Source organism: Equus asinus, chromosome X (genome assembly GCF_041296235.1).
Source record: "Equus asinus isolate D_3611 breed Donkey chromosome X, EquAss-T2T_v2, whole genome shotgun sequence".
NCBI classification, from domain to species: domain Eukaryota; kingdom Metazoa; phylum Chordata; class Mammalia; order Perissodactyla; family Equidae; genus Equus; species Equus asinus.
In genome coordinates, this window is record NC_091820.1 from 68,446,930 (window position 1) to 68,461,265 (window position 14,336).

General features: G+C 34.8%; 1 protein-coding gene across 4 annotated transcripts in view; it reads right to left on the bottom strand.

Annotated features, from left to right (window-relative positions):
• Window positions 1-14,336, bottom strand: part of POF1B (POF1B actin binding protein) — a 75,864-nt gene that overhangs the window by 37,431 nt on the left and 24,097 nt on the right. For all 4 annotated transcript variants that reach the window (XM_070502921.1, XM_070502922.1, XM_070502919.1 and 1 more), the window contains exons 5-6: window positions 9,013-9,114; window positions 3,833-4,015 (exon numbers count right to left, since the gene is read on the bottom strand). In XM_070502921.1, coding sequence (XP_070359022.1) covers window positions 3,833-4,015; window positions 9,013-9,114 — 285 coding nt within the window. The remainder of the gene's footprint in view (window positions 1-3,832; window positions 4,016-9,012; window positions 9,115-14,336) is intronic.

A 14,336-nucleotide genomic window follows, 5' to 3' on the forward strand; every position in this document is an offset into this window, starting at 1 on the left:
AGCCAAGTGGAAAAGAGTTACACACGCAATATACATAATTATTGAGTCTTTCTTATAAACACCACCTGTATGATAACTTGTAAAATGAGTTCAGCTGAGCTTTTCCTTGTCACTAACATATGTGAAGTTATCTATTCCTTGCTAACGGCAGGGAAATGATCATAGCACGTTACTCCTATTGTCCCCAGGGAAGGAAATGTGATCGGTGATGTTTGAATTTGAAACCAAAATGATGATGTTTCTAGGGAGAACCATGGAAAACATACATAAATTAGTTTTATAAAAAATATTTTGAAACCAGGTTTTTTGACACCTGATTTTCAAAAATATTTTAATGCCTTTTGCTTTGTGGAAAACATTTTAAAGTCTATTTAGTTTCATTTAGAAATATCATTACAATAGGAACCAGTGTCTTATATCGGTGATTTGAAAGGTTTGAGGGCTGGGGTTGGGGGAGGAAGAAGGTAGGGAACTGAACATTCGTTTGAGTGCCTACTATGTGCTTGGCACTAAGGGAGGTACTTTACATATTTTATCTCACTTAATCCTGTTGTATGATACACTGCACATTGAGTATGATTCTCCCTCTTTTATAGATGGGGAAACTAAGGTTCAGTCCAGTTAAGTCAATAAGCTCAGTCCAGTTAATTAGCTAAGATCATGCAGGTCAGCAGAATCAGGTTTTATAAACTCAGATAATTTAACTGAAAATCTATATTCTTTCCATCTTATTATGCTACCTCAAAATTACAATTTAACTCTGAACACAAACTAAGAATGGGTCAACATTTAGTTTTAAAAGAATCTAACTTACGTCTGCTCTATTATCCTGGAAAAGAGACTCTTCCACCCACGTAGAAGAGACGTGTAAACACGAAGGAGCCTAGGTGAGAGAACTCACTCTGCCTCTGTCCATGGGATCTGCACAACAGGTAACCCTGAGCTCACTCTGACCAGGAATGGGTCCAGTCCTATGTTATCCATACAAGTGGAATTACAAGCTCTAAGCTTCCCAGGACACTATTCTATTTTCAGCAGCACTTCAACTTTATCCTCATAAAATATTGAAAAACAAGAAAAAATTTTATCTATACCAAAAGCCTCCAGTCTATAACAAAGCTAAATCGGAATCTCAAACTAAAGTATGAATAATAAAATAGAAAGCAATATATTAGTTACCCAACTCTGCTCATTTTCTAAATAGACAATATTTAATCTGATCAAATATATTATTAATTGTACTAAGCTAGTGAAAGGATATCGTAGCATTACCATTGCCACCAGACAAGATTCTTAATCTTGTTATATTGTTCCCAACTCTGGTAATTGTCCCTCACTCCATTCTTGCTGTCGTTATTCTAGTTTAAGTTTTATACTTAGACTACTGAAATAGCTTCTAATAATCTTCTCTCTGCAAATCTTTCTCCATGGCATTTTTTTCATGTTGTAAACTTTATAGTTTATGGAGCACTTTCAACGTATATTTTCATTTAATCTTTACATCAACGCTGTGAGGTAGACATTACTACCTAAATTTTATGGATACGGACACTTTTGAGAGATTTGGTATTTATTAAGAGCATACAGCTTGAAAGGGACAGAGCTGGGACTGGAACCCAGGTCTTCTTAACCTGAAGCTAGTCCACACTCTGTTATACCACCAATACCTCACCACTGTCAGACTCTTAATCCAGTGCTCTATTCACGTTTACACTATTGATCACGGACTCTCCACATTACTGACAACTTCAAGAGGGAACTCTCAACAAGCTCTGGAGTCAGACTACCTATGTATGAATCCTGGCTTTGCCACATGTTAGCTGTACAAGCCTTTCCAAGTGACTTAACCTTTCTGAGCCCCAGTTTCCTTATCTGAACAAGAAGGCCAACAATAACACCATCCTCATCTGATCATTGTGAGAAGGAAATTAATTAATATACCAATCTGTCTTGTACAAAGCTGCTAGGATTTACCTCCTAAAGCATACCTGTGTGGTATTTTCCTACTCAAGAACCTTCCCTCACTCTCTATTACCTACCAAATAAAGTTCAAAATTTTAAATTTAAAATTCAAGGACCTCATGATCTGTCTTTAATGTATCATTTTAACCCTACACTCTAGTACTCCTCATCCTATGTCTTCCTTGTCATACAAACCCAACTGCTAACTATTTCTGAAACCCAAAATGTACCTTCCCAAATCTATGACTTTTTTCATGTGATTCCCTCTTCTTAGGATGTCATCTCCACGCCACATGGCAATACCACATATGAAAATTCTGCTTACTCTTCAAAGCCCAAGTCAATTCCCACCTTCTCAACAAAGCTTTCCATGATCTCCCAGCTGAAATTAATTTCTTCTCTCTTCTGTTCCCAAAGCATGTTGCTTCTTCCTCTTTTATGACAGACAACACTTTGCTTTGTATTATGTTTTGTGTTTTTCCCACTTTCCCCTATTAGACAGTAAGCACCTATGAGAAATGTGACAATATCTTACCCACTTTTGTATTTCTCATAGTACCTGGCATGAAGATGTAATGTTTATGAATAATAATTACTACTGAAAACTAATAATTACCGTTTGTTAAGTATTTACCATCAGCACTCAACAATGGCAAGTGCTTAACATACAAGACATAATTTATTCTTACAATAATCCTGTGAGAAATGGATGATGTTTCTCTATTTTATAATGAGGAAACTGAAGCAAAGTTAAGTATTAGATTAAACCATATGAAATTGTTGCTATGTGACCAACTTTGACCTATAAAACGATCATTTCAAATGATTTAACCTAATAAAATAGCTTTTTAATGATTATTACTAATCCATTTAACGTAAAAAATTCAACACCATCTGGACCATGATTTAGAGTAATTCTAGAGGCCAATATTTCCATACATGATATTCAGAGAAAAGATAATTTTAGGCTTCTTTAGATTGGAGAAACCTGGGTTTTAAATATTTTGTTGTTCTTTTTGGCCAATATGGCCAAAGCACGTATTTCAGAGTTTCAGTCCTTAAACATAATCTCACATATATTTGATATAAACAATCAAATTCTTATGTGGTCAGGCTCCTTCTTTATTTTTTCTTATTCTTTCAGTGAGAGTTGTCTATGAGAGAGGTCAATTTGAGCAAGTTATTCCTCATTGGAAAAAAGATCTGAAAAAATACAAATGATGGCTGATTCCTCATTGTTCCTATTATAATTGTTAGTTTTATCAGGATACAAGAAAATCTTTTTTCCTTTAGCACTTGTTTAACAGATGTTTACAAGATTCCAAAGTCTACAGAACATAAATTAGTCACTGACGATTGTATCCCAAGAGATTTCTCCTTAGCAATTAAGTTTTAGTTTCTATTTTGCTGATGTACTATACAATGAAATGTACACATATTCTGACTTAATATACCTTATTTTCAAAGAAGACATATAGGAAGTAATTACCAGCTCGTGAAATGTGACCATTACAATCATCTTAGATCACATTTCCAATTCATCATTCATTTAAATACCATACCTCATGAACATATGTAATGTCACACAACCATTTGACCCATTTTAGAACTGAGAGTCAGCTAAAAATTAGGTATTCATTAATCAGTTCATAACTTCCCTCATAGATTTAATGTATTAATAGACTTGAATTATTTTGTCTTCTGAGAAGAGGTTGAAAATTTTGCTTTAAAAATGCCATAACAAAACACAAATACCAGTGATTTTACTCCTTATTTTGATGAAAATTTCATGTGAGTATCTGTACACTGGTGTGAGAAGGATTTAACAGCGTTATTTCAGCTTTATAAAGAATCAGCTGACTGATCTTACCTGCTCATGTGTTTGGCTTGATCCACCACGGCACAGTTCATTTCCAGCATGTATAGAAATTGAATCACTTCCTGTGATGGTTTGGATTTGCGAGCTAGAATGGGATTGTTGCCAGTGTGGAGAATGGATGATCTGAGGCTGTTGGACAATGTGATGATGGCATTGAACCTGAGGATAGCATTCCTAAAACACACACACATGCCAAAAACAGTCACTGAGAATAAAAGTTACTAATCAAGAAAAAGCCAACTGAATTCATTTTTAAAACTTTAAAATTTAAAATCTCCTTTCACAAGATAATTCAAGCCCTAGGATGTGTAGTTTTAGTAAGTGATATATTATTTTCTCAAATTATTCCATTGGAAGAAGTTATAGTGAATTCTATTTTTATTTGATCAGGCGGCTGTGACCACCCAAATACTTACCTAAATTGGCCTGGGAATTGAATGCTTTGATTAAATTAATATTCCAACTATACTTAACACTCACTATAATGAATATTAATATTAACTAATCTTCTTTGATGATTCAACAGGCACTTCAGGATCTAATGACATAATAATACTATGATACTGAAGATGTAGACAGATATAAAATTAGAAAATAATATAATGTAGTGATTTGCGATGTCAGGAAGCATATTAGAATCACAGTGGGGGTGGGCAAAGTTCTTATGCTTACGAAAATCAAGCATGAATTAAGAAAAAAGTTTGGAAAACAGTGACTGAAGCTTCAGATCCAGAAAACATGGATTCTAACTGATTCTACCACTTACTCTGAGATCTTGGGAAACTGTATATGCAACCGTTATGAGTTTCAGTTTCCTCATTTGTAAAAGTGAAGATAGTATGTGCCTCATTGGGTTGCTGTGAGGAGTAAATGAACTAATGTATATAAAGTGCCTAGTACAAAGTAGGTAATAAACATTTATTATTATTATTGTATTATTTCATCATCGTCGTCATCGTCATCATCAACTTAATCTTCATCCCATTAATTCTGCTGGTGGAAAAAAACCCCTGAGGTCCAGAGAAGTGAGATGATTTATTTATAATGACACAACTAATGAATGGCAAAATTGGGACTAGAACTCATGATTTCTAGCTCAGATTTCTTTCAAAGCATGAAGCTGAATTTGTCCTGTCCTCAAAATATTCTAGAACTTGTTTTTAAATTAAATGTTTGCTATCTGCTTGTTTATTTGTCATGACTTTTTTTTTTGATAAGCATAGAGCACAGAATAAGAAAATATATCTGGTTATTTCAGTTTGGGGGATTTCAGGTATAAGTCAGTTCCTGACTTACTATAGTTAGACTTATGATTTTTCAACTTTATGATGATGCAAAAGCCATACACATTCAATAGAAACTGTACTTCGAATTTTAAATTTTGATCTTTTCCCGGGCTAGCGATATGTGGTAGATACTCTCCCGTGATGCTGGACAGTGCAGCAAGCTGCAGCTTCCAATTAGTCTCTCAGTCATGAGGGTAAACAACCAATACACTGACAACCATTCTGTACCCATACAACTGCTCTGTTTTTCATTTTCAGTACAGTGTTCAATAAATTACATGAAATATTCAACACTTTATTATAAAATAAACTTTGTGTTAGATGATTTTGCCCAATTGGAGGCTAACATAAGTATTCTAAGCATATTTAAGGTAGGCTAAGCTAAGCTATAATGTTCGGTAAATTAGGTGTATTAAATGCATTTTTGACTTAGGGTATTTACAACTCACAATGGGTTTATCAGGACGTAACCCTATCATAAGTCAAGGAAGATCTGCACTTGAATTTCCTATATTATCCTGTTATTGTTCTACATTTATAACAGGCATCTGAAAGCCAGTTTTCAAAGAAAAAATACTCTATTTTTAATCATAATGCTACATTCATGCACATACAATTAACTTTGAAAGTATATATTTGGTGCTATATTTCCACTTGACTGTGGAAAGCTGACCTATATTAATAAAATAAAGCACTTCAAATTTTAAATCATTTATATGTAACAATTTTCAAACTAAAATGAAAGAAGCAAGATGCATAAGAATGATTATAGTATGCTCCTTTTTGTGTGACTTTTTAAAAAATGTACATACATGTATATTTACAAACGTATACAACTGCTTTTAAATGCATAGAGCAAAAAACTTTTAGAGTGACTGACTTTTGGAAGACGAACTGAAGGACAGAAGGCTCAGGATAGAGGGGTCTTTTTCCTCTGTATACATTTTTATTCTCTTTTTATAATTTTTATGCTTTGCAATTTTTTACCATGTGTACAAATTATCTTTTCATGTATACAAAAATAGTTTTAAAGAAAGAAAAATTATATAAAGAAATCCATTTTACAAATAGAAACTGCCTTGATAGACATCTAGATAATAAAGGTCATAGAATCAGTTCACAGAATCATTTTCTCTAGGCTCTTTTCAAATTTCACTCACTTTAAAAATATGCTAGCACTAAAATGTCTACAGTTTAGAAGTCCAACTGTGTACTATCAGCAACTTTTGTACAAATTTTGGGGGTGAATGTATTATCTATTATGTTACAAAATCCATTCACATACTGGGTTAGGATAAAGTCAGTGACAGTCTGAGAAAACCTTCACCCAGTGGGGAGCTTGTACACTACTGAAATAGGATTTCTCCAAAAAAATTAATGTGTTCCTTAAAAAGAAAGTTAGGAAACATTTTGAAAGCACACATCAACATAGGACAATAAAGAAAACAAAACCCATTTCTTAATCATCTTTCCTTGTTAATTTATCAGTTGATTCTTGAATAGAATGCTGACAGTCTGTCCATCTGGGGTGTCTCGTGGTTTCCCTGAGCCTATTTGGCCTCTGAACCACTTATTGGTACCACTGAAGTCTGAGCAGGTTTTCAGTTTTCGATTCTCACATCTGACTACTAAAATTCTTGTTCCATGGCAAGATATTCATAGGTTACTCATACTTTTGAAGCATACCACAAGCTGAATTTTTAATGTAGAAAAGATCAAACATTTCTGATTTATCATATAGTTTGTCTTCTTTGATAGACAAAAAGACAGTAAAGTTCATGTGAATTGGATAATTATCTTGCAACTGGCGCCACTTTACCACACTTCCACAACAAAGACATCTTTTTCGGACAGATCCCATCTCTTAAGAGCTAGTCCTATTTGAACTAGTTTCATGTGACATTAAGCAGGTTCCTGCAGACCCTGGCTTTATCCAGCTTGTCCTACTGTATCCCTACCACTGAGGAAACTCAAGTAGGTCAAAGAAGTTGTAGTTTGTTTCATATACATAGTTCCTTTTATCCTAGACAGTCTCCCATGGCACTTCCAAAATTCCCAAGTCATTTAAGTCGCTAATAAGAAAAATGGATGTGAAATAGTAAATATTCAAGTGAATAGTAAGTAGCAGCAGTGTTCCCTTAAAAGCATTCTTCTTAAATTGTTCCAAATGCATAGCAGTAATAATGTATAGGATATTCAATCTTTTCCTCTAGGGACCAAGATTTACAAAATCTGTTTATTCTCTTCAAAAAAAAGAAGCTAGAGCAGCATGAAATGATGTGTCTTGAACATTCCTTACTATTTAAAATGTGTCAAACTTATTGTTTTGGCAGTCCACTTGGATAAAGGACAAATGTTATAATTTGATAGCTTGAGGAAAGTGCCCCTTGAAGAACTGACATATTTGACTAAATTTTTCTATTTGGTATCACAATGTCCAGACATATTTTGCCAGTCCTCTTGAATATATGTGTTCAATACATACCATACCAAATCCTTCAGACTATATCCAGCTTTCCAAAGAGACCAGAATCGTAAAAACTTGCATGCTTATGATTCTGAGAGTTTACTCTATTTCATTTTTATTGGGCATCAAATAAGTAATAATGTATTAGTTTCTAGGAATCTAATAACACTTACCTATAAATGCTCATAAAAATAAGACGTTCTCATGCCAAGGAAGTTAAAAAGGAGAATTTAATATATTTTAGTGTTTCTTTTGTATATGAGGAAAATGATTTTGTGATCAAAATTCATTTGATATTATTTAACTCTCTGTTATGGGTTAAATTGTGCGCTCCCTAAAAGACCTACATTAAAGTCCTAACCTCCAATACCGCAGAATGGGACCTTATTTGGAAACAGGGTCTTTACAGAGGTGATCAAGTTAAAATGAGGTCATTAGAATGGGTTCTAATCAAATATGACTGATGTCCTCATAAAAAGGAGAAATTTGGACACAGAGACAAACATGCACAAAGGGAAGACGATGGGAAGACACACAAGGAGGATGCCATGTGAAAGATGGAGGATTAAAGTTATGCATCTATAAGCTGAAGAATGCCTGAAACCACCAGAACCTAGGAGATAGGCATGGAAGAGTTCCTTTCCTAGAGGCTTCAGAGGGAGCATGGCTCTGCCAAAACCATGATTTCATACTTCTCGCCTCCAGAACTGTGAGACAATCAATTTCTACTGTTTTAAACCACCCAGATTGTGGTACTTTGTTTCAGCAGCCGTAAGAAACTAATACACTGTCCTGGTTCAAGAATGTCCAAGAGACAAGTCCCAGACTTTGTCTGGACTGGACATGCTTGTATCCACTGAGCAGATAAATGTGAAACCTCTACTGGTTACAGTAACAACTCTGCTTGAAGGACTGGGGACCCTAGATGCCATGAAATTACCATTCCCCTGCTGCAGTTTTATGCTCTGGACTTGGTCTCTCAAGTGAGCTTAATGGAATTTTTAAAATGCGACTTGAAGCTTTAGTTTTCTAGATCTTTTACAGTATGCAATATTTTACATATCTGTTTATGCATATTGTTCATGTAAAAATTCATTTCATATTAAACAAATTAAGACAAACATAATTTTTTAAATTGTGATTTTTGTGACACCTGTTTAAAAGAGACATACAAATGATTGCGCTATCTCTATTAAGTTCAGATTCTACCATTAATTTTCTACGTGACTTGACATATCTACTTCAGTTTTCCTTTCAGTAGAACAGGGACAATAATACTTCACATGAGAAAATGGGTTTGGAAGAGTTAAGGATGATATAAAGGGCTGAAGACAACTGAATGTCATTTTAGCTCTATTAAAATATTCATAATTCAAAAGTATACACAAAAAATAAGCCTTAAGACTAATTTTACATACCTGATTCGTATTTAGCTTCTCCACTTTTCTTATTGTTTTTTCATAAATAACATTGTTTCCTGGGAAGAAATGGCCTCCTCTTAAGAATGGAGACAGTGGTTCCTATAAAGACAGTAAAGACAGTGTTTTGATTTGAAAGGTACCTTTTCAGAGGAACCTTAATTTAAGCAAATACCCAGTCTCTAATGAACTCTGAGGTAGTGGCAGACATTAGGAGGAGAGTGGAATGATATCCCAATAAGGTTGTGAGAGATGTAAGGAAATAGTAATAAAGATAGTCCAGTTTCTCAAACAACAATCTGGATCTCAGCTACTACATTTTCCTAGGCCTAACACAGTGTTTTGGGGAAAGTGGAAGAGTGGGAAAGATATATATTTTTTTTCTGTTCCTAAGGCAAGATATAATGAATTTCCTTTGAGGCAGACAGGCATGAGGTCAACCTCATCTAAATTGGGTTCACTGGCAGGTTTCTGTCTATGTAAAAGCATTATCCATGAAATGCAAAATAAACATAATTCAGCACCACTGAGCCATAAAGAGTTTTTTCCTGAAACTCAATTTGGGTGCCCTTGAAGTATAAATTTTTACTTGTGACTATAATCAAAGGTAAGTCTCTCAGTACAAACATATGTTTTGAATATTGAGAACAGAGTTGAGCCTTTAGGAGCCACTGTATCTCCATATAATAAACAAAATTGATACAGGGTTATCCAAGTGCTTAGAAGATGTCAGCCAATGAAATAAGGGCTGGTGACAAGTCCAAGATCTGAAAGAAACCAAGGAAGAGCTTTTAAGAATCAGACCAGGACTCTAAAATAAATGTAATGTGTACTATATTTATTTCCCCTCTTTTGGTTTTCATATGAGTCTTTACTTATGTATGGGGAGAATTGGGGATGTTTTGCTATAAACCGAAAATTGCATTCATTTATTTTTGTAATACAAGGGAACAGTATAGAAGGGGATTGACGAAGCCTGTTACCAGATAATGTATTTAGGACCATTTCAAAGTCAACAAAATGTGCTTGCATTTTTGTAGTCTGCTATTGTAAAATCTCTTAGAACAACTGGACTAAAACGCTGGCTGTTGAAAAGGCAAGACACTCTTGAACTCACAGCTATGCACTTCTTTCATTCAAGTTTGAAGAAAGGGTGCTTTAACTACATGTTCCTGGGATACTTTGGTAAAACAAACATTTAAGTGATTAAAGTTGACTAGCTGGTGAATTATTAAATCTAAAGATAGATATATTTAGAAAGATTTCCCTAGAAGCTATTTTGTGTTTAATTTTGTAAAAAAGCCTCTTTGGTAGTTATTTGCAATCATGTAACACATGTTTAAGTGATTACTATGCACAATATACTTTGTTAAGGGTTATAGGGCATGAATCAGATTATTACCAGGACTATTGAATATTGATCAGGGTTCATCAACCTATAGCCAGCAGCCTGTTTTTATAATGTCTTCAAGCTAAGAATAGTATTTAGAGTTTTAAAGGACTGTAAGTAAAGAGAGAGAAGACCAAGACCCTATGTGGCCAGCAAAGACTAAAATATTTACCATATGGCCCTTTACAGAAAAATGTTGCTAGTCCCTGATCTAGATGATATATGAACACAAACATCTATAATACGAGGTAGAAAGAGGTAAATACCCTTAAGACGTACAGAGAAATAATTTATGATATGGAATTCAAAAGAGAGAAAACCTGAGTTCCATCTGGCAGTGCTCAGGTAGTTTACTTGGGTCAGGTGGCACTTGACAGAAGGTTAAGGTGGGCTTCGGATATGAGGAGAGGGAAGGAAATGGTATTCCAAGTGAAGGAAACAAAATTAGTCAAGACACCGAGGTTGGAAAAGTGTAAGTTATATGTAGGGGACACACTTGGCAGATGGAGCTTGGTTCGGCAAGCAGTAAGAAGCCTTTGAATGCTTTTAAACAGGTATGAGGTGAACATAAGTCTAATTCAGGAAGATTAATTGGAGAATGGGAAGAGTACAGGCGAGGAGGCCAGTTATGAGATTATCCTAAATCATCAAGGACAGTACTTTTCAAAGATGACTGAGATATTGAACCTGAGAAATCTACTATCTGGCCAATGGTGCCAAAAACAAAAAAGAAAAAGTTGAAACATGTTGAGTTTTATGTGCTCCTGGTAAAAATCTAGGTCTGATTCATGTTTTTATTCCTCATAACACTTAGCAAAGTATATCGTGCATAGTAATCCCTTAAACATGTATTAAATTCCTGCAAAAAGCTAGCAAAGAGACTCTTTTACAAAAAATGTACAGGTGGGCATTCAGGTGTAAATGTCGAGCACACAGTTGAAAACACATGTCTGGAACTGAGTGGGGATTTCATAGCTACAGTTCTAGATTTCAGAATCCTATGCTTACAAGTTCTAGTTAAAATCACACAATTGCTGAAAAGGCAAGTGAAGATCAAAGACAGAACTAGACAAGCCTTTACATGTATGAGAATCAGAAGAGAAAAACTTCACTAAATTAAGAGAACATTTCAAAAGGCAGTAGGAAGGTGAGTGAAGGTGTAAATGCTTCAGAGAGGTCAATCGGTGAGAATTACGAACTGGACTGGATTTAGACTACAACAAATCCATTGGATTTGACTACTAAAATTAGTTGAAGAAAGTGCAATGGAAAAAAATTCTGGAGTCATAAAGCCCGTATTCAGTTCTGCCTCTATCACCTACTTGCTGTGGGAACTTAGGCAAGTCATTTACCTTCTCTGAGGCTCGGTTTCCTTATCACAGGAATAGTAATGCTGGGTACTTTATATCATGCAAAATAATGTATTTTAAAGTACTTTTAATCTGTAATTTTAATGTTAAAATGACATTGGTTTTTAATAATATAGTGATATAATATTTAAAATCCATAATGCCTTTAAAATAATTTATGAGAATCTTGTTAGATATTTTCTAGGATATCAAATTTAAAAATACATAAAAGTAGGCTTATTGAGGGCAGGGACTTTATCCATCTTGAATACCCCATAGTGAATGAACAGATGATTGAATGAGAAGAGATGACATGAACCTTTATCTTAAGGATATCAGCATCTTCTAAGAGGGTAAAACAAATTTAGCAAAAGCATCAAGTTTTCTTCTCAGTGAACTAAACTTCACTATACATGCTAAACTTGAAGAAGAAAAATCACTTAGATGCTAACAGTGTTGATTCTCTCTAAAATGTGTGTCACATTTATTATTTTAAATGACTTACTGAAAAAAAGAAAGTCCAAATTTAGGGGACTATTATTTTTCCAAAATCTACAAGAAAGTAAAACCAAATATTACCATGAATAAATCGTTCTGAGTAAAACAAGTAATATGTCAACAAAATAAATTTAATCAGAAAGATTTCTCATAAATGAGCTGCTAGACAGTTTTACTATTTTAGCAGCTTATTTTTTTCTATCTGTACATTTGAATTGGTTCCAGATCCACCCTAAAAATTAACAGGTGTTTTCAAAGATGGCTGATCTTATAATTTTAATTGTTACTTTTAGAACCTCTGGCAGTAGTTCTCACAACTAACAAAGTACATAGTCCCCAACATCTACTTTACTGTTCCCAGGCCATGAAACCTTGCTGGAGAAATTTAAAAAAAAAAAAAAAAAAAAGATTTGCTGGTTTGGCTTAGTGCAAATTCAAGTTATCCGATTTTAAGAGGCCTTCCAAACTTCACGGTCATACTTGTATTCATCAAATTCTCTATAACTGTGGTTACAAATCTTTTCATTTTCCTCAGTCCCCTGTGCTCATGCTCCGCCATTCTCCTACTTATTGAGAAAACCAAGATAATCTATCCAGTGAGATTCCTCCCTTTCCTCCCCACCTCAAAAATCTCTCAGTTTCTGCTCCTTCCATCTTATTAGAGGGAAAGACATACTCTTTTTTTTCTTGATGTCATTTCTCTGTCATTTCTCTGTCTATACTTGGAATCCTATCTTGTCTTGTCTCTTCCAGAGTCTTATCCCATTTGTCCCTTTCTCGGTTGCATCTTTAGTTTTCCTTATTACTAGTTCTTTCCCTCTGTCTACAAACCTCTCAGATCTCCAAGATCCTGTTTTATCCTTTAGCTACCATCCCATCTCTCCTTCCTTTGACCAATATCCTTTTTCAAAGAGTAATACTTATTCCCTCCACTTCTTGATCTATTCAAGAAGGTTAATCACCCATTAACCTTTTGCATCTAGATATTGCCTCCACAAGTATACCAAAACTGCTCTCTCTGATTATCACCATTGCTTTCTTCATGGTCAAACTCTATTCTCAAACCTTATCCTTCTTGGCCTTTTGGTCATTTGAGACCGTTGACCAGCCCCATTCTCTATTTGCATCAGTTACTCTGTGTTCACAAATCTCTGTGACAACTCCTCTGCCTGTGAAAATGGCTCTTTCCTTCTGTTTCCTTAAAGTAGGCATTTCTCAAGGTTCTGACCCCAGTCCTCTCCATTACCCCTCAGTGATCTCACTCATTCCCACAACTACAATGATAACTTTAAGAGGAATAACTCCCATGTTTCTATCTCAAATGTGACCTTTCTCCGAGTCATTTTTAACTGCCTGTTGGGCGTCTTCCCTTCCATGAACCTCAGAGGCTGCTGGTTCAAACAAATCTCATAATCTCCCCATTTCCCAAATCAGCTTCTCCTCCCCCTCACTTCTTAATCCTTTTAACTGGGCTGCGATACTCTCAGTATCTCACACTGAAAGCTTAGGGTCATATTTGACTTTTCTTCTTCTTTTAACCCCATGTGCAATATAAGTTTTCAAATCTTGTCAAAACTACTCCAAGAATAACTGTCAGAAAAGGTAGAGTGATGGATTTGGAGTCAGAAGACTTGAGCAAGTCATACTTATTTAAGCTTTAGTTTCTTCATTAGTAACATGATACTAATAACAATGTTAATTGTAATAATGCCTTAAATATCACAATAAGTCCTTCTCTGATTCCCCCAAATAAACGTATTATCTCCAAACTCTGAACTTCAATAAGACTTCATCTGTATTTCTCTCATAGCGGCTATCATACACCCCACGTGTATCTTACGCAGCTACTTGTGGACATCTTTTTTTCTCTTCCTGAGAGGAACTAGAAGCTCCATTGGTTCAGGAATTATGTCTTATTTCCTTTTTTTTTTTCTATTTGAAGACTGTACAGTGCCCTCCCCACAGCAGGAGCTCCACAACTGGAAAATTAATGAAACTGATTAATATCAATTGGATTCTATATACTGATGGAACAAAAATATTTCCTTCATTTCTGGGTCAAGTTATATACCAGAACGCATAAATCT